The sequence below is a fragment of the Neolamprologus brichardi genome, chromosome 11 (assembly GCF_056152115.1).
Source record: "Neolamprologus brichardi isolate AB-2024 chromosome 11, ASM5615211v1, whole genome shotgun sequence".
NCBI classification, from domain to species: domain Eukaryota; kingdom Metazoa; phylum Chordata; class Actinopteri; order Cichliformes; family Cichlidae; genus Neolamprologus; species Neolamprologus brichardi.
The window spans coordinates 15,998,534-16,020,074 of record NC_142114.1 but is presented as its reverse complement, the minus strand read 5'-3'; the positions used below and the strand labels follow the sequence as shown (position 1 = coordinate 16,020,074).

The window sequence follows — 21,541 nt, the reverse complement described above, 5'->3', positions numbered from 1 at the left end:
GCTGCCACCCGTTCTTTGTAACATCTACATTTCATCAGCCACAGCAGCAGCACAGGTGATGCCGAGCTCAGTGGGCACCCAGATTAGGTGAGTGGGAAGAGCTTTAACATACACTGTCATCTAAGGTCAGATTTGCATTTTCCTTTTATTGTTAAAGGTTAGGTATTCCAGTGGCTAAGCTTATCTAAGATCAATGCCGAAAGGCACCTTCCACCCTGAAGGACAGCTTCCTGGTGCATCTGATGGTGGCATCATAAATGTGCAGGAAGTTGAAAGAACTGTGGGGAGATGTTTTTTTTCCTATCCAGACCATCATGGTGGACACTCTGTGTCATCCGGGCCTATATCTCTGTTGCTTTCTGTCTCTTTCCTTTCTTCCTCTGTATCTCCATTTTTTTCTCTTGCCTGTAGCTTCCTCTTTGTTATTCTATCTCAATCCCCTTATTTCAGCTATCTCTGTTGCCTCATTGCTCTTGGCTTCCTCTTTCCTCTGTCAGCCTTTATTTCCCCAACGCTCTCTTCCTTTCCATCCCTTTCCTCTGCTTGACTGCTGTGAAAAAGCGCAGATTAACCTCTGACCCTCAGCGGGAGGTGGGACCTATTAGCTTGTAATGGCTATCAATGCGGTATGTGTGTATCCATTTGTGTTTGTGTGTGTGTGTCTTGTCTGGATTTAGAAAGTGTGATGCCTATATGGCTGCCAGCAAATTCAAAGGGTGAAATACATTCTGGGTTGTGATGGTGCATTATGGATGTAAGTGGGTTTTGGGTGTCTCCACCAAAGAGGATAATAAAACAATTTCTGCTGCTCTCAGCAAACATGCTGCATCCACAACATCCATATACACAAACATATGCAAACACACACATGCACAGTACAGAAAACATAAATACAGTTTTTTCCCTCTCTTGCAGTGACTTTGAATGACACCTGATTTGTGCAACAGTGAGTGCTAAGGTCCCTGTACGGCAGATTGTCTGACTGGGTTTGTGCGAAAGGTGTGGGCAGAATATTCACCACTCTGTATGCAAGTGTGCCAGGGCACTGGTGTGTTCATTTGTGTTCATGTGTATGCGCAGAGATGAGATTGGATTTTGTGAAATGCAGGCTCTGACTCCCAGCAGTCCTTTGTCACACTGACTGACTGCTGAAAGGCTGAAAGCGGGAAAGCCATTTCAGACTGCGGAGCTAAATGATGGCAGGTACTCCGATCCGTCCGCTGCTCTCTACAATAACACAATACAGACCAGTCATCAACAGCCCTGTCATCTCCATCTGTAAATGCACTTCACACACCCCCTTCTGTCTCTGCCTCTCCTCTGACTGCCATTGCAAGTTCTGTAACTGTCCCCTAAACTCAAATGGTCCTCACGCCGCTAAAGCAGAGCTGGAGCCACTGAAATCATTTATGTGCCTCCTTTTAGCTTGTTTCCTTGCTTTGGTTCCCTCGTGTCATCCCCAATTTGTTTTACAGTTGCTGCTGAATTTGGCTAGTTGTTTTGGTCAGGGAGATGTCAGTCGACTTTAATGTATGAGTCACTTAGAGTAGCCATGTACCTCTGGTTCTGTCGCTGCTACTTCTTGAGCCTATTGATGAAATTAATGACCAGGGAGACTAAATGGCCCGTCACAATACATGGCCCTGGAGACTCACAGGGGTGGGCAGGCTTTTACACTAGCCAAGCACTAACAGAGTCAGCCACAAGAGAGACAGAGCATTAAAAAAAAGAAAAGAGGACTACAGAGTATTTTCAAGGTGAGGTGGGCAGAAAGACATCAGACAGAAGAAGAAGACATGCAGCAAAAGAAAAGGATGGAAAGAAAGGGGGAATAAAAGCGGGTGGCAGAAAAGGAGGGGAGGGGACGCGAGATAGTGAGTAAGTAAAAGCAGGTCTGGTCCAGGTGGGGTTCAGACAGTCAGTATGTTATTTTAGGAGGGCAGAGGGAGGGAGGACGAGAGAAAGGGATGGATGGAGGGAGGGGAAGATGAATGTAGTTAATTAAGATGAGCAGGCGGAGGAGACAGTGTGGAATTACACAAACACTAATTAGAGTCTTCGTTAGGGGGCACAAAACGAGAGCAGCACATCCATCATCTCAACCCTCCATCCCTCTTTTCTCCCTCCTTTACCTCTGTTCTCCATTGCTTTTGCATGGCAACCATATTTCCTCTCACAGTCCTCCCTGCTGCCCCCACCGTCTCCAATCCTCCTCTGCCACTTTCCCTCCCTCCATCTTCCCTACCCTTCTCAATTTTTCCCTATCGATCCTGTCAGCAGTTAACTAAATAGGTGCCATTTAACACCTGGAATCATAATCGAAGCAACCTGTGCTATCCTCTTTCTTCAGTCGGACTTCTATTCTTTGTTTTCACGTAATTCCTTATTTTCTTTTCTTTTTAAATCACTGCTCCGGGAAGGATTTCATTTCTACACTCCCACTTCCCTGTTACATGCTGACAAACACACACACACGTTAACTGTACCATGTCAGCACTATTTTTATTGTCTTGCCAAGCCAGTCAATGCCTCTTCTACTCTTCCTACTCCTGCTGCACTCCTCCTACACACAGTATACACACCACTGTAAACTACTTACCTCTTCTTATCTTGTTTTCTTTCCTCTTCCCTCTGTCTCTCTTGTTTTTACACACAGCCTGTGAACACCACTCTTGTCCTCTTCATCGTTTCAGTGTCCTCCTCTGACTCATCCCTCATTCTCTTCTAACTGAGGAGCAAATCAGCTCCTCGGTGTTGTCATCTGCACCACTGTCCCCTCATGAGACCACAGGGATGGATGGAATAATGAGGGATAAGTGTGAATTGAGCTGAGGGTGGTCCATGCCAGTTCTGGCTTCTGGCACTCTTTTGCATGTCGCAAAATTATATTATATCCAGAGTGAAGTCACAGTGGAAGCATTTGCAGCAGTACTTAAATAAGCCAAGTATTCAGTGTCTTCACATATTTGACCAGTTATCTACACGGTTACTCAGAGCTGTGACTTCCAGGATTTACTCACTGACTCCAGAATGGCAGAAGAAAAGAGATGACATGTTAGCCATCAATAATCTATCACAGAGAGCATTTAGTTACCTCATTTCAAGGTTTTCATAATACATTTGGCGTCTCATATATCATCTCTTTTTGTTGCCATGTGTGAGTGTCTCCAACATCAGACACTATAAACATTTCAGTACATCTGAAAACCTTTTTAATTCCATGATTCCTATAATGGGAATACCATAGCCCATTATCTTTATTTAACTCAACCATTAGGTGACCATTTTTTCACCACATAAATAAAATCACCGTCATTCTGTTTCTTTATTCTAACTATTTTGTTTTAATACACTAATGGAAACTAACGGTTTTCAATAAAAGATCCACAATGTTGTTAATCTGATAACTACTGGAAGCTTTGGAATGATTGGTTTGGGAGTTAACAATCAAGTTTCTATTATAAATGTATGAGTAAGCACTGACAAATGACTGAAAACTTGACCTTGGCCTTGTGGTAAGATTAAAAAAAGTAATGTTTATGTTTTTATGTTTTCATTGCAAAAAAAAAATACATTCGTCAATTTATTAGGCACACTTTGCCGATATTGGCCTGGAAGCCCTTTATGTAATCAGAAATGCCTTAATGCTTTCCAAAAGGTGCTGGAAACAATCCTCTGAGATTTTGGTCCACACTGACTCAACAGTATCACCACAGCTGCTGCAGATTTGTTGACTTCGCATCTATGATGAGAGCTTTTCATTTGACCACATACCAAAGGTGCTCTGCTGGATGAGATCTAGTGACTGTGGAATACATTTGAGTACAGTGAACCCATTGCCATGTTCAAGGAACCAGAGCCTCCTGGAAGCAGCCATCCAATTATTGCAACACTGTGATCATAAAGATGGACATGGTCAGCAACAATATTCAGGGAGATTATGGCATTTGAACAATGCTCACTTTGTATTAAAGGCCCCCAAGTATGGCAACAAAATCTCCCACATTATTACATCAGCACAGCAGCATGAACCACTGATACAAGGAAGGGTGTTGGTTTCATGTTGTTTACGCCAAATTCTGACGGTAACAACAAATGTCATAGCAGAAAGACTCATCAGACCAGGCAACAGTTTCCCGAATCTTCTGTTGTACAATTTTGGTTTTCAAAATGTTCCTGTTCTTAGGTGACAGGAGGGGCACTGCTGTGACCCACGTGCTTCAAGTTTTGACGAGATGTGGGTTCAGAGATGCTCTTCTGCATATCTTGGTTGTAACAAGTGGTTATTGCATTCCTGTGACCATTCTCATCTGACCTCTTGCATCAGCAAGGAGTTTTCACTTCTTTGGGCCATTCTCTTTAAACCTCAGTGATGGTTTGCAAGAAAATCCCAGTACATCAGCAGCTCATGAAATACTGAGGCCAGTCTGTCTGATGCCACATTCAAATTCCCTTAAATCACCTTTCTCATTCTCATGCTCAGTTTGAACTCCAGCGGGTAGTTTTTAACATGTCTATGCGCTCAAATCCATTCAATTGCTGCCTTTTAAGTGGCTGATTAAATATTTGCATTAATAAGTAGTTGATCACTACCTATTAAATTGGCCAATAAGTGTAGATTTTCTTTATGTAGCTCCTACCACCTCATAGTTTGTCTGCATTTAACAATTTGCAATGTTTTAATCAATATAAAGGACATTATAGTGCTTAAAAATATACATCGCCTTGTTTTATCCTGGTGAGAACAGAAAAAAGATTATTAGAGATCATCCCATTGTAGTAACATTGTAGTAACTAATTGTAGTAGCTAATTGTAGTAACAGACAGACACAGCAGCATTTACACACACACACACACACACACACACACACACACACACACACACACACACACACACACACACACACACACACACACACACACACACACACACACACAAATCAGTGACTCAACAAGAGATCTGTAGCTTATACATGAAAGAGGTAACATTACAGTGGATGATACAGCAGTATTTTGTTGAAGTGAGGCAGCAGTTTCCATAATCTGTTTAACTAAAGCAGTGGTGAGCACACACCAGCCAGGATAGCACCATCAAACATAAATATTGTAATATTGCTCCCTGTGTGAATATTTACTATATTCTTATTTACTTCTCACTCCCTGACCTCTGACCCAAACCCAAACTTTACACGAGCAGGTTCAGAGACAGAGAGAGAAAACAGAACAGAGAGCTCCCAACTGTTTGAAGCTCCAAACTCAGGTCAAAGGTCACAGTGCGCTCACAGCTGGAGCCTGCTAACAAGCTACTGACCACCTGCCCATCAAGTCTAGGTGACCCCAGAATACTAGCATGGCAATGTACCAGCTACACCTTTATTTTTTTTTTTAAAGTCTTTAAATTCATCTATTAGTATAGGCTCGGTGCAGCAAAATGTAATGTATAATATGAACAAAACAAAAGGTAGACAAACATTTGGTGACGTGAGGCAGTTTCAGGTCTCGTTACAGAGACCAAGAGGGGAGGAAATGATGTTCTGCATCTCAAATAAATAGCCTATCATTTGGGGAAACAGTCCCACTTTGCTTTCTGGAAGTAAGATGTGTGAATCACATCTGTACAGTTAACATTAAGCTGGAGACAACAGCTGCTAGCTTGAACTATCACAGGGTAAAAACAGGGCTACTGTAATGCCGACCCCATTTTGTCTGGTAAGTGGAATTTGGTATACCTGTACTTTCACCGAGCAGAAGTGGTATCAGTTTTTCATCTAACTCTCTGCATCCATCCATCACCACTTTCCTGACTTAGTGACAGGTAGTTGGACAGCTGGAGTCTATCACAGCTGTCATAGGGCACGGGAGCACCTCCTGGACAGTGTGAGCGCCAGTCCACCACAGGGTTACCACAGAGAGACAGACACTCTCTCACATCCCTCAGAAACACCAATTGACCTAACCGCAGGAGGAAACCCACGCAGTCACAGAAGAAACATAAATAATACCCACACAGAAATGTGCCAGCCAAACAGTAGATTCAAAGTAGGAACTATATTTATATATAGATCATCGTAGAGTAGATCAGCTTGAGTGAGAGATTTCCATCTACTGGCCTCTCTTAACATCCAGATTTAAACCTAAAACCAATCTGTCAAAAGCTGTTCCCAACTCCTTATGTTCTATCCCCTAACAAAGTTCATATTATTCTATAATTGTTTCATACTTCCTGGCAAAGTAGTATGTAGATAGATAGATAGATAATTTATGTGACCCCTATAGGTCTGGAAGGTTGGAATCCCTTAACAGTCAGCTTTTGCAACAGCACAGTAAAACCAGCACTTTGTGCGTCACCCGGCCTCTTTCTTCCATCAGGAACCATTGCGGCACATTCATAATTCCTCCTGGCCAGCACAACAGCAGCATGCTAATTTACTGTGAAACCAGCTTAGTGTGTCCCATCACTGCACCTCCTGTAATCCCTGCAGGTGAGAAAGAGGGAGAGATGGGTTCTTGAGTACCTGATTGAGCAGCAGACAAGATGAATAATTGATATAAAGGTTCTCCGTCCCAGTGAATATACAGAATACAAACAGATGCATAAACACCAAGTGTCCCGCAGCCCATGCAGTCACCAGTTTCTCAGACTAAGCTAATCCTCCAGGAAATGTAATACGTGATTCAATTAGTAGCAGCACATAGTGCAAGCTACCTTCTGCGTATGACTTTTCGTTGTGTGCGTGTAGAAGTGTGTGTTTGTGCGTGGGTGTAAGCACTCCAAGCGCAGAGCTGAACTAAGTCCATTCATTAATGAAAAGCCATTTATTAATATAAGGTGATTTCCCACATCTTTTCCACATCCTTCAGCACGAAGAACAATTTATATCCTGAAGAGAAAGGAACCACGCACATATTCACAGGAAAAGGCCATCTAGTACATTTAAATTCCGCTGGCATGAATACTACATCAAAATGTGCGATTTAATATTTTTAAATAATGAAAATAAAAACCTTTAAAAGCACAAAACGGCAAACAATAGTCGATCCGCGGTCTGAGGCTAATATTCTCTCCAAATAATCTCTCTATGCTTTTCTATTACTCATTATCTTGATTTCGTGCACTAACTGTTGTTTTCCACGCTCGCAGCAGTTACATGACGTCACTGCCTGTTTCTAAGGGTCAACTCCAGCCCGAGAACCTGCAGTTTTTCCTGATTTTAATTGCTCTGACTGTTGACAGCAGACATTAAGTAAAAAAAAAAATAAGCATTAACATTTAATAAGGACTGAAGTCAATTTCTCAAAGTGGATGTTTTTAAAACAGGCACGCTGGATTACTATTAAACTAAGTAGATCCTGTTCATATTGAACTGTTTTCTCTTAGGCGGATGATGAGGTAAATCACATATCAACGAACCGTAGGCAGAAAAACAGTCTTGTTCCATTTGTAATGCACTATTATGATCAACTGCTCTCGTTTTTATCACAATACTTTAACTTTGATCTCAGCAGGGTGATTCCTAAAATCTATTTTCGTACATTATAGCTAGACTAACACAACTAAATAATGCCCTTAAAACTTACATAATTATCCTCAAACTTGGCAGATAATAATTGCTTTCTTTAAAAAAAAAAACCTGCAGTGGAATACAGCCAATATTTTGAGGTCCGCTGGGGGTAAAGATGTAGGAGTGGGAGCAAGAGAGTTACTCTTTATTGCTCCATTTCTCTTTCACGCTTTCTGAATTTCTCTATTACCCTGGAAGTCTCTGGAATCTCTAAAATGCACACACAAGCACAGTGCAGTGTCCATCTGTGAATACTACATAATATACATGTAGATTGGGATAAGCGTGTGCGTGCGTGTGTGTGCGTGTGTGTGCGTGTGTGTGCTTCTCAGTGTGTGTTTGTGGCTGAGTTATGATTGATGTCTTTCTCCTTATATTAGGCATCTAAAGAGGAATGGGGAAGACGAAGGGAGGATGAGATGAAGGAGGTGCGGTGGGGGCACTTAAGGGCTGGGACCATTTAACCATTTAACCTCAAAGCTCTCTCAATGTCAGGCTAACACTGTCTCCTCTGTCCTCTGTCTTCTCTGTACTGCAGCTTGTAAATTTCATTTCAATTAAGCGTGATATTGCCAAAGCATGTTTTCAAAGCAAGAATAATGATTCAGAATGTAATAATAGTAATGAAAAGAACAGTCTGTTTTGGGGGTTTTTAAACATAGCTTTGCTGCAGCTGGCAATTATCTGAGTTATGGATTCATCTGCAGATTCTTGTTTTTTTTCCCCCAGTGTTCATATAAAAAATAGTTTTTAAAAAGGGAATAAAATGCAATCGAGATTTTGGGTTTTAAATCTGACCAGTATTTAAAAAATTCAGATCAATTCAATTTTTACTGCACTGTTAAACATAAAAGCAGCACATTCTGACATTTGGCATGATGTTGGGTTTCTGTTTAGCTATTTCTTATTTTATTTTGTCATTCATATTCTGTTTATAGTGTCAGTTTTTGAGTCTTGTCTGTTTCTTTTCCCTTCTTTGTGATTGTACGCTTCGCCCTCATTAGTCTCACCTGTGTTTAGTCTGCCACATTTCCTGTTAGTCATTAGTCTTCTCGGTTCTCTCTTGCCAGATTGTGCAAAAAGGGTGCACTGTGAGACGAGAGTAATGAGTTAGCCAGGTATGTTGAGCCTTAAATCAGAGATTTCAGTGTCACTGGCTGGAGCACTATGGTAACTTATGCTTAACAAATGGTCCAAAGCAGATTACGTTTAGAGTGTCTGCTTAACATCTGCTGGAAGCGCCTCATTTTTCGCTGATTCTTTTATTTAAAGCGTGCCTTTAAGTGGGATATAGAGTCTCTTCTGGGGGAGTATGTACGCAACCTGTAGAGCTTATACTCACTGAACGAAGCTGCTGTAAAGTTTAAAGTAAAGCATTCTCACTGGAATTTTCATGCATTCTTTTCAAAATGCAGAAAATGTGTACCTTCTTGTCCTCCTAATCCACTGCTGTGTCTATTTTACACAGCTGCATTCATAGGCTGTGATTTTATCTGATCTTCTCTATTAGGCTATGGGACCATGTCAGGCTGTCACATTAGAAATCAACAACATCAAGAGTGCTCCAAGTTGTAAAATAAATACATGATAAACATATATCTCAGTTAAAATATTGAGTTTACCATTCTGTTTGCTTGTGTTTAAATCACAAAATTAATTATTAGTTTTATTTACAGCATAAGTGTTGTATTTTATAGATCTGTGTCACCTTTCCTCTGATAAAGGCTTGGATTGGAGTGGGTGTTGTTCAGTTGAACCATTTTTCTGCAGAAGGAGAGTCAGATGACAAGTCAAACACCCCATTTCATGTGAGCATGCTCAGACCCTGAACCTGACAACCGGGGTTAAGAGTTGCTAATCAGTGTCGTGATAATGGGAATCTCTTACCTGGGCTTTACATTTTGTCAATACAGTTACGCAATGAAAACCTGGCTTTCAGCAATTGTTGTGATTTGGTGGTATATAAATAAAGTTGAATTGAACTGACCTGAATTGAATTGTGTAGCACTTGCTTCATAGTATTCCCCTCCGTTTTCCCGTTTATATTGATGAGTTTAACAGCGACGGTGTGAGGAGTAGAGGTAGTGAAGGAGGATGAGTTTAAATACCTGGAGTCAACCATCCAAAGCAGCAGACAGTGCACAAGAGGGGTGAAGACAGGAGTGTAGGCAGGCTGGAGTGGGTGGAGATGAGTGTCAGTGGTGATTTGTGACACAAGTATAGCAGAAAGAGTGAAAGAGGAAGTATACAAGATGGCAGTGGCCCAGGGAAAAAAAGACAAGAAGCCAAGCTGGAGATGGAGAGACGGGATAGTGGGTACATAGTAGGTTAAATTATTTAATACTCTATTGAGTGACTTGTTTTTGATCCATACTGCACCATGTGCCTTATTTAGTATATTAGATGAGGAAAATGTAAAAAAGGAAAATGAGAATGAAAGGATCCAAGAAAAGAAAATAGATTTGATTATTATCATGCCAATTATAGATTTTTTTTGTTGTTGGTGTTAATACGTGATGTTGTTCAAACATTCAGTTTTGGCTGGGAAAAACGATAATTGTGTCAGGAGTTGGCAAACCTGGAGTCTTTGACACATTTACTGGAAGGTGTTACAAAGTAATAAGGTAAAGAGATTTGACAAAGATCCATCCCCACTTAAACAGACTTTATATCAGTGATAAACGCTAAGTGGCCCATTGTTGCTGTTGCTGTCTGCCTTTGAACGAAGATCCCCATATACAGCAAAACTTGAACTGCTCACTGAAGTGAAAAAACCCCCCAAAGTAACAGCTAAATGCTTAAAGCATTCAGTGGAGATAGACAACATCCACCCACCCATTTACTTGCATAGGTTCGTGGTAGGACATCACAAAGGGAGATACTGCTTTTCAATAAAAAACTAAAAAAAATACAACTATGTGCAGTAAAAGAAATACTAAACCAACATGTTTAAGTACATCTGTCTCTGGACCTGAACAGCTGTCCATCAGCAAGGGGAAAATATCGTCACATAACAGCTGTTTACCAAATGAAGCTTAGTAAAAGCTGGGTGATGGAGCTTGTCAACGACCCTAAATATTAAGTAAGTTGAAAACTGCAGATTGAAAGTTGTTTGGAGTGGCCAGAATCTGACCCAAAAGAGGTTCAGTCAGTTACTAAACCCAAATCGTTGTTTCGAGACCTCTCTGCATTTGTATTTTAACATTTGAATATAAAACAATACAAGAGAAAACAACAACTCAGGAGTCAGAAAGTTGATGGGAAACCACTGAATTCTCCTCCAGGCTTGTAAGATGCTCTGACATGATTTACTGGTTCTGTGGCAACGTCTCTTTTTTCCCTTTGGCGAGAACTTAATTTTTGCTCTTAAAACACTATCAAACACTTTAAAACCTTTTTCTCTTTGTCATTCTGTCTAACTCTCATTCTCAAGTTTATACATATTATATCGTAAGGTGATTCATGTGATCATCCAGTAAATTGAAATTGTTTATGGACATTCTTATCCTACAGTCCTAAACAAAAGGAAACTCTAAGTGAAACTGCAGGTTGCATTGAGGCAATCTGTGTTTTTAAGAACAAAAAAAGTTTATTCAAAAGACAAACATTAATTGCAATCTCTGAGCTGTGGTCCGTCAGAACAGCCAGATTGTGGCTGTGTACTTTCATTGCCTTTTGGCTTTCATGTTCCTGGTTTCTCCAACTCCTGAATGAGCATCAGTTCACAATCATCATCATGCAGCAAGGCCCGACAACCTCCAACTCACTTTTAAGCATCCACCTCTTCATTCATCAGCTTATCAGCACATTTGTCGCTAACCAGGGGAAATATTTATGGTTGCCTTGAAAACCAGTCACTGACCGACTGATTTGCAGTGATGGGAAATTAACCCTGATTGGCTGGCTTGTCTGACTGTAATCAAAGTGGATGAGGCAGAGGCGAGCTTCAGACCAGCAGGATGAGACTCTCATTATTTTCCCCGCTACGTTATTCTTCTCTCATCCCTTACATCAATTTATAATACCCCTCTCTCATTGCGTCTCTTCTCCCACTTTCCCAAGCCTTCTGCTCATCAAATCCCCCTCCTAGACTTTTTACATTCCCTATTTTTCATTTCCATGTTTTCTCTCTGCTTTTCTGTCTCTCTCTCTCTCCTCTCTCCCTCTCTCCCCTGGATATTTAGTTTGATTTATTGCCTCTTGTTGGAAAGGTTGGCGTTTTAATAACTCAGCTCCTCCTCACCCCAACGAAGAGAGGGAGAATGTGCGCGAAGAAGAACTTTAGTAAGCACAAAATAAATGTGCGGACAGACAGCAAGGTTTTTCTAGTGCTTTCCTTTTATCTCCCCAGCGCTCTCCTGCTCTTTCATGTCTTCCGGTTCCTCTCACTGTTCATGCCGGCTGAGGATATAAAAGCTAAACGTGCAGCTGAAATGGATGTCAATTTGAGCTCCTCTCTGATCTGTGCAGAGGAAAATACACATATGCACACACACCCAACAGCTGTAATGGACTGAGGATGTGAAAACTGACAACCACATAAAAAATGAACCATCTGGTTGGAGGCAGGGGGAAGCATGTGACACCCTCCCCCCCCCAAAAAAAAAATGAAAAAAAGACTTTAACAAGAATATTTTTATGACGACGGTACAAAATTCTGACCATGACACGCTGCGTGAAAACAGGAAAAAACTGAGTTAAAGGTGTGAAACACATAAAGACACGGATGGAAAGGCCCGATGGAGAGCTGAAGAGTGTCCGAAAACAGCCAGTCAGAGACCAAGTGGGAGATTTCTAGTGCCAAACAGAGACTTTATTTAGATGGTGATTATTCACACTGGTCATTAGAGAACCATATCACTTTCCCCTCATTTACTGAAAGGCAGCAAGGGGAGAGGGGGGGGGGGGGTGCGATGAGAACGAGAGGGCAATCATTAGAAGATATCACTTTCACCCGTCTTCTGATGAGGGGAAGAGCAGTCTGAGAATCTGCATCCTTGAGTAATAAGACAATAACTAGCAATTAATAATTCAAATCATAAGCTATTAGCCAATGTACTGGGAGTTACAAAAACCTGTTAGCAGAGCGTTAATAGTCTTTTTCATTTTGTTTCCGGTGTTCGCGTCTACCTGATCAGCCTCACATGGTAGTCTTAGCTTCAGGCTGTGCACTCTATAGTAAAGTTAATTGCAAAACATGCACCCATTTGATTAAATGTTTGCAGATGTTCATTGTAAACCTGCCAGACATTATGTCGTGATGTAAGACCAGCAGAAAGCAGACATTATATTGGCACATGCAAAAGTCTCCCTCGCCCTCTCTCTCAGTCCTTCACACACGCAATGCTGGGGTCTGATTCTGCAGTAATAACTCACAGGGGAAAAAAAAATCATTGATGGGGGGGGGGGGGGGGGGGGGAGAGAGAGCCATTGACAGGGGGAGAAAAGAAAGAAATCTGCATTTTTATCTTCAGCCCCTAATTCTAAGTGGTCCGGCCTGTTTGAAATGCTTCCTAAGGGAACAATTAACTTGCTTTTAGTTCCTATACCACATGAGCATGTCTGCCAAATCCCCATCAGATCCCTGCCCACAAAAAACCACACTCTGACAGGCAGAGATTGCATACACAGACACAAACTGGAAAAAACATTTGGTGTTTAATACAGAATGCTGTGAACACTGCAAATGGCAATGACACAGCAAGAAATTAGTGTAAAACTGGCAAAAAGAAAGGAAGAAAACAGCAATTTTGTTTGTACAGCTTGTGTTTTATCTACAAACGTGGATCTACTTAGATGCAGATATGCACTTAGTCAGCATTTTAGCTCTTCTGTACTGATGATTAAAGAAAGACTAAACAATTTACAGTTTAACAAAATCGTAATATTCGGTGTACTGGGCCGTCCTGTCTGGGTATACTTCCTGCATCAGAACCACAAGACTGATCCGGTATGGGATTTGTGTCCTCCAAAAGGACGCTTTAACGACATCCAAAGATCGTCACGGGACAGCCACTTTAGTCACCACCCTGCTCTCTCAACTTCAGCTGTATTTAAAGAGAAATATCTTTTTGGCACTGAGGAGAATCGCTTGTTTCGAGATACCACAGCATCAACCGTGGGAGCTCCAAAAAGTGGAGTGCCTTGGCAGTAAATAGATCAAGACATAACCTTCACTCCATTTTTTGGCAGAGTATCAAACTGCATGCACAAACAGCTATAGCCTCGTTCATCTCAAAGTTAATTTTACTACAGAGAGTTCACTCAATCCATCTGAGATGAGCAGGAGGAGCGGGGAGGGAAAGAGTACAGTAGGGGACAGAAAGGGAGAGGATAAATTGTGGAGGTGTTGGGGGAAAGGATGACTGCTGGCACACAAAAAAGGGAGGAGAGGGAGAAAAAGAAGAACTGCAGCGAGTGAACTGGTGAACAGAGGGAACATAAGGACAAATGAATATGCAGAGCGACCCGTGTGTTTCCTCCTCGTGCTTCCATCTGACTTTACTAATCATCAGGGTTTGCTCAGATTACTCATAAGTGTAATCAGTTACTGAATTACAATTAGATGATTTGGGTTTTTTTTTAGTTGTTATTAGCAATGAAAGAAATCTTATGTGAATGCTTTAGGATCCAATCAAACATTTAAAAAGTTGCACCTCGTAGTACAGAATAGATTTTTTTCATGTTTTTTAAAGCTAATAAAAATGTATTTTTGCAAATGTAGCATTTACACTTGATCAAATCAAGTTACCCTTACAAAAACAATACTTGCACAAACTCTAGAAATGTTGAACTGTAGAAACATCTTTTTGTGACTCACGTTAAGCAAGAAGAGCTCTTACTCAGAATGTTTATCTTCTATTTTATATGCAAAGAAAACTGTAAAAACTCCATTATCTATAAATCATATTTACATTAAAAAAAGAAGATTAGTCACCATCGCCTGTGGTGATTCTAAAGTCTGTTGGGGTCCTCCCTTTCCCAACTCTTACAGCAACCCTTCACAATTACATTATCAATAAATATTTTGACATTAACAAGAAAAATTATAAAATATAAACATGTTGAGATCTTAAAGTGCTGGTTGCGGACTGCGACTTGTACAAATGCTGTTATTATGTTCTCCGGGTCCAAGGATTAGCTGTCATTTGAATTGAGTGCAAAGAGAATCACGTGCTTGCAAGGTAAGTGTGCTGGGTGAAGTAGGGCCCCTTTAGAGAGATCATATATCTTCTACTGTTACCTCAAACACACATTGCTGCTGCTGCTGTAGCTTAAAGTTTGTCCGTCTGCCTCGTCTGGTGGCAGGCGGCACATCTGTCTCTTATGAAACCCAGAAATCGGCAAACTGACACTAGTGACTTACTTATTGAGTCATTGTGCAATAGCACAGATCAGATTTAAGACAGGAGCAAAAAACGCAGCATTTCGGGACCACCTCCATTAAACTGCTTTGGTCTGTGGTTCCTGGTATTGTGCATACCGACTCGCTGTTAAGTGGTCACGACTAGCAGGAGCTCTTAAATGGAACAATACTGTAAATGCATTTGAAACATCTAACTGTTTCTGTGTACACTGTATGCTGTGTGGACATCATCAGCGTAAATCATCTCTGTCAATGTGATGTTTTTACATAAAGTATTTATTCAAACATTAGTCATGCTGCCTTGTATTGTTTTCTCTATTTGGACAGTACTGAAGAGAACCATACTGAAGCTTTATATCACTGTTGTCCTATGAAAAATAACCATCAGTGCCTCCATTTCCTTAACCGCTTACACAATTCAGGGTTGCTGGAGAAGCACTGGACAACCCTAAACAGGTCGCCAGGCTGATCGAAAAATTCACACTCATATTCACACCTGTGGTCAGTTTAGAACCACACATTAACCAAACAGAAGCTACTGTGAAAAGCATACATCTCCAAAAAGCTTCTCATAAGTTCAGAAAACAGCCCTTTACATTGGCGGTATAAAGTTCACACCTTTTCCTGATCTTTTAACCACATTTCATGATCATGACAGAGTTTTGAAATGGCTTTTCTTTAGACCTGGCTGCCTACTCTTTGCAGACATCTGCAGTTTTGCATTCAGAACATAAGACCAGACTCTGAGTCTTTGAGCAAAAAAAAAGGGACAGAGAGACAGAGAGGAGAGGAAAAACCGATAGGAAACAAAGAAACACAGATTGGACACTGTAAGGAGAAAGAAGAGGCACAATTGGATTGCTCAGAGCGTTGTATTCAGTGGGGGCCACTTATACAGTCAATAGTAATGGATAGCTCATGCCATATCAGTACAATAAGAGACCTTGCCTCTTTATCTGCTTACATGTAGTACATGGCAACAACAATAGCCACAAGTGCTGCATTGAAAATCTATCTGACATACTCAGCTCTCATCTTTTCTTTACAAATAGCAACTATTTGTCACCAAAAAAGTTGAAGCAGCTCCCCAGGCAACAAAAGAGAAAAATGAAATCAAGGAATAGACACAGATGACTGTCAATACACAAGAGGGCAAGAAAAGAGTAAACGCAGAGAACGACAGGTGGAGTTGAAGAAAAAGAGGGGAGGCGATGGGGGCTTAAGGGGAAGTAAGAAAGTGTGGTAAAAAGCATTCAATAAACACGTCTCTATAGTAACCAAGATGTAATTTGCTTGGTGAGAGAAAGAGAACGATGGCGATTGAGGGAGAGTGATGGAGAGAGGGGAATAGAAAAGCATTTACCATCGCTGCTTGAGTCCAGAGCTGTAATTACGGAACTGAGACGCAGCGACAGAGGGGGAGGAAAAGAGCGGAGGTACACACAAGAAAAGAGCTGCGCACATAGTGCTTTTACAAAAGGATAAGGTGACAATGAAAGATACACACAAGTGATGACCCCATAAAATTGGCACTGTTGCAAATAAGTGTCGTAGGCGTGCAGAAGAAAGCCGGCGAAAAAAGCAGCTCCGGTAAGAACAGAACGACAAAGACGAATCAGAAGGAAAGTTGAAAAAATGATGCCTTTTGTAAGCACGTGTGGAGGGAGAGTGTTCATATTCATTTGATCACGGGTCACAATTATGCCTGGTCATTATGCCAAAAAAAACAAATTAGCCACTTGAATAATTAAGCAGAGATATAAAACTTGGTGCAGCCAACACAGAGAGAAATGCAGGGGTGGAAATGGGACAAGGAAGAAGATGTGGAGTAAAAGTGAGGAGAGGGAGGAGTGACAGGCAGAGACAAGCTATCTTATAGGGAAGAGCAGCCTTGAATGATGAGTGATAGACAGACCGAGATGTGCGTGAAACGTGCGGGCATATGGCTGATCAAAATAGTAAGAGACCAAAAATAGCAGCATTACAAAGTAGATGGAGAATGGGGCCAGTGTGTGTGTGTGTGTGTGTGTGTGTGCGTGTGTGTGTGTGTGTGCGTGTGTGTGAGTGAGACATAGAGAGAGACAGACAGTCTGTATGAGAGGAACATGGTCATACTGTGTGTGTGTGTGTGTGTGTGTGTGTGTGTGTGTGCGTGTGTGTGAGTGAGACATAGAGAGAGACAGACAGTCTGTATGAGAGGAACATGGTCATACTGTGTGTGTGTGTGTGTGTGTGTGTGTGTGTGTGGGTGTGTGTGTGCGTGTGTGTGTGTGTGTGTGTGTGTGTGCGTGTGTGTGAGTGAGACATAGAGAGAGACAGACAGTCTGTATGAGAGGAACATGGTCATACTGTGTGTGTGTGTGTGTCTGTGTGTCTGTGTGTGTGTGTCTGTGTGTCTGTGTGTATAGGGTAGTTGATTACAGCTCTGGTGAGCTTGGTGTCAGTCTGTATACGTAGAGATAACAGGATTAAGAGGCTACTGACACTACTGTACAAAAGCAATGGAGGGAGGAGAGGGAGTGGTGCTAGGAGGGGAAGGGTTGCAAGAAAACTGGTGGGGGAAGAAATAAATGAAAAGGAACTTAAAGGGACGTTCCCATCAAATTTCTTTGCCATATGCCAATTGGAGAATTAGGGCTAGAGTTCAGTAAAATTTACAGTATATCCCGCTTCCAAGGAGTCTTGTAATTTTTAAAAAATGGTCTAAAGCGATACTTCTTCAGGCTTTCTAGAGGTCGTTCAAAGTTTTGGGCGGATTGTTTTGTTAAATCACTCAACACTGACCTACGAATCATTCTAGCATAAAAAAGTCACCGAACTCAAGGGATTAACCAGGGTTGTGTCGGCACATAAGAAACAACCTAGCAAAGAACCAATTTTAAACTGCATCTTAGGGGACTTTGTTATTGGCAGCCTGTCGTAAAAAGGTGTAATTTGTTCCCATTTCTTTTAGTTGAATCTATGAAAATTGTCAAAGATAACACAATCTGACAGGCATAAATAGTGGCAAAAAGGTGGCATGCCTAAAAGGAAAAGAAAAACTATGAACAGAAAAACCCATATCTGAATGTCATGTGCTTACAAAAATAGGGGGGGAAAAACTGAAGTCTCAGTAATGGTCTCAGTGTAAGACTGTAATTTGTTAAGAATCTTTTTATAAGGAAGGTAAACAGGAAGACAAGGCCAAATTACACAAGAACAGGACTGAAAATCAGTGGCAACAGGTCTGATGGAGTGATTAATCCATATTTGACAGTATAGGTTAAATCATCATCTGTATGTACAGAGAAGGTCACCAGAGGTGATGGTTTGGGCCTCCATGTTCAGAAGATGATGGACTTCTGAACACAGAAAAGTACCATCAGCTTTTGACCCACCATGAATTACTATAGGGAAATGATCTGATTGGCAGCAGCTTCATTTTATGATGACAATGATCCCACACAAACTTTTAGCACAGTACAAGCATTTTTAAGAAAAAAAACCTGACCTTTTTTTTTTTTTTTTGCCTTATATGCTGTATTTCCATGCATGTTTGCAACTCTTTTTCCTGTTATCCTAGCAAAATATCCAGAAATTTGTGGCTCAACACTTTTGCACAGTGCTATATAAAATTACAGACACAGGGGGCGAACAATCACAGATTTTTCCATATTAAGCACGCGTGGTCACTCAAGGGTTAATAAGACTTATTAAAAGTCATGAAATCCTAGTCGAACATGCTGTTTTTTCATCAAAACACAAAACAAATTAATATCTGTTGAAAGAGTAGTTTGTTTAAAAATAAACAGTGAAACTTGATTTGGCCTCAATAAGACTTTACCGATCTTTCCCTTTGTTTTTCACCTAGTTTATCTATGAATGCATGTGAGGAAAAATGCTAATCACATCTAAATAGATTCTCCTAACACAAACAGCGCTGCAAACATGCACATAAACGATTAAAAATGACACTTACCCAAAACACTGGCAGAAATCTTTCATGCAAAAGGCCTTACTGAACTGGTTTTTAATAAACTTGAAACGTTCCTGCTGTACTGTATACAACTTTGTATAAACATACTGCAATATTATGATTTCCTGCTCAATGTTCAATCAGTTTTGGTTATTTCCAGAGTTCTTTTAATGTTGTGTTGCTGGGATGTTCTTCCAGTTTTTAGCAGGGAGAGTTAATTACACTCCAATCTGATCGGCACTGATTTGAGTGTAAATTGGGTTTAGGAATCTTAAGTAAATAAGAGTGTTATTTCAGCTACAGGGTTACCCGATAGATGAAGAACTAGTGTATAACAGAGAATGTTTGCTGAAGTAAACTGTGCCAAGAGACAGGAAAAAATATATTTGGCCAGTAATGAGAAGATCAATGAAAGTGAAGATTGAGACAGATGATGGATAGAGACTGGGGTAAAAAGAAGTAAAGGATTTTGGTAAGAGTGCTGATAATGATGAATAGCAGACAGACAGAACATGAGACAAATATTAAATAGGAAAGAAGGGAGGAAGAAAAGCAAGATTTAAGGAAGACGAGGACACAAAGTTGTTGCCAGAAGTTCTTTTCCTGCCTGTTGAGTTACAAGAAGGATTAGTAGTAGCAGAATTAATCAGCTATGCAATCAACATGCCTCTTAAATTAGTGTATCATAACTCTCGATTTTAATTGGTGGTCCCATGAGGTAAATGAGACCATTTTTCTCTCCAATCTAATCCAAGTAAAAGGAGGGAGTGGGCCAATTTATAGTGTGCAAAAGAAGAGTAAGCTGCAGGGCTCCTTAAACTCTTATGTTCAGACATTCCCAAATTGAAAATTAGAAAAAAATTTTCAGAGAAAGAGTGGAAGAATAAAATGAATTTTCACAAAGTATTATTAACCTCTGGCACTATTGCAAAATTTGTGAGGAACTGTCTGGTCCTATAGATCAATCAAACAGAGAGAGGGAAAGAGAGAGACCCCCACAGAGTGAGTTACTCCTCTGTGGTCCTCTCCACGTTTGCTGAGGGAGCGCTGGCTCACCAGGGACAAATTAGCCACACAGGAGCACTGAGGCATCATGGGAAATTAATGATCAGGACCTCCAGGAAGTGAGCTAATGAGTCCTAGTGCCACACACACATACACACACAGAGACAGACACACACATGGTAGAAGACACAGAAAGCGAGACAAGAAGGGAGTCCTGCAAAAAGGAACTAGCCAAATGTGCACACAGCTATCAATGTAACTTTGGATGAGTGATAGCACTGAACCAACAGCTGAGTTGGTGTGACCCACACAGGCTGCACACACACACACATTTGGAAAATCAGATAATTAGAGAGGACCACCAGTGGCTTTCTCCCATGGAGGCGTTGTGATTACTGTCGCTACACCCTCCCCTGGGGTGTTTGACAACAACCAGAGAATTAATACTTATCACAGCATACACACACACACACACACACACACACACACACACACACACACACACACACACACACACACACACCATCCAGCCAAGAGTAGTTGAACTAAATGTAGCTCTTGCAGACACCAGTTACGGAGATGCTGTGGCTCCCTGCTGTTATCATGTATTGGGTACTTGAATGCACCCCTTCACCATACAGTGTTGGCCTACTTGGGGCTGTACAATAAGGACTGAAAAGAAATTTCAGGAGAGGACAAAGGACGCTTTCTTTTTGTATCAGTCAGCTGCTTACCTTAGAGCAGACACCCAACAACAAACGCGGTGTTTGCTGCTGAGTAATGAGACTGAATAAGTGAAACTATTCGGTCCACTAAGAAGAACCCAGGTTTTCCTGAAAAACTGGAACAGTGACAATCTGTCTCCCCACACCAGTGGGCGCACCTCCCAAGGATTTAACTTTGCGCTGCAGTACAATAACATGGCCACACCCTTGTTGAGTGATTGGCCTAAAGTTTCCCCGGCACCGCCCTCGGCCCAGCGCATCCGCCCTTCCAGCGCTCCGTAGCCTGTTGCTGCCAAACCATCTGACAGTTGAAATTTATATTCTGACCTATTACTGTACTCGAATCCCCAAGCTTTAAAGTCAGTAGTTTTTTTTTAAGTCATTAGAGTGACTGGAGCTCACTCTTAAACCACGATGCGCAGTGTGGAGACGCGCTCAGCAACGTTTCTCTGTGGTGGTGCACACCTTCTTTGCAGCCTGTAATTGTTAACTTTTTTTTGTGAGGGACATCACTTCACGTTGTTGCATCATGGGAAGCTGCAGCAGCAGTTGACGCTAAAGTGTGAGTTTGTTCATGAGTTGGTGAAGCTCCTGAAGAAAGTTGTTCGCGGAGCTCCTTTGAGTCGGGTCTCGTCACCTGATTTTGCGCACCACTCCCAGCCGGTGCAGAACCTTTCCGCAGCGGCCAGGATGGGCACCTTGCTGTGGACACTCGGAACTCCGCCTGCTTGGAAAGCTACGATTGTCTTCTTCAATATAATATCAGCTGTTGTGGCCAAAAGGCACACCGTGTTTTGGAACTCTACAAACACAAGGTGAGGAGGGGGAGTCTGTGCGCGTAATGACGCTTCTCTTGGTACAAAACGAGAAGGCTGTATTATTTTCATCACTAGTGACCAAATAAATGTTCACTGTTAAGGGGTCCAGA

At 41.4% G+C, this 21,541-nt stretch overlaps 1 protein-coding gene across 2 annotated transcripts in view; it reads left to right on the top strand.

Moving 5' to 3' along the window:
- Positions 1 to 20,939: 20,939 nt before the first annotated feature.
- efna4 (ephrin A4) overlaps positions 20,940 to 21,541 on the top strand; it is a 34,900-nt gene continuing 34,298 nt past the window's right edge. For both annotated transcript variants that reach the window (XM_006804891.3, XM_006804890.3), the window contains exon 1: positions 20,940 to 21,428. In XM_006804891.3, the coding sequence (XP_006804954.2) occupies positions 21,304 to 21,428 (125 nt within the window). In that variant the 5' untranslated portion in view covers positions 20,940 to 21,303. The remainder of the gene's footprint in view (positions 21,429 to 21,541) is intronic.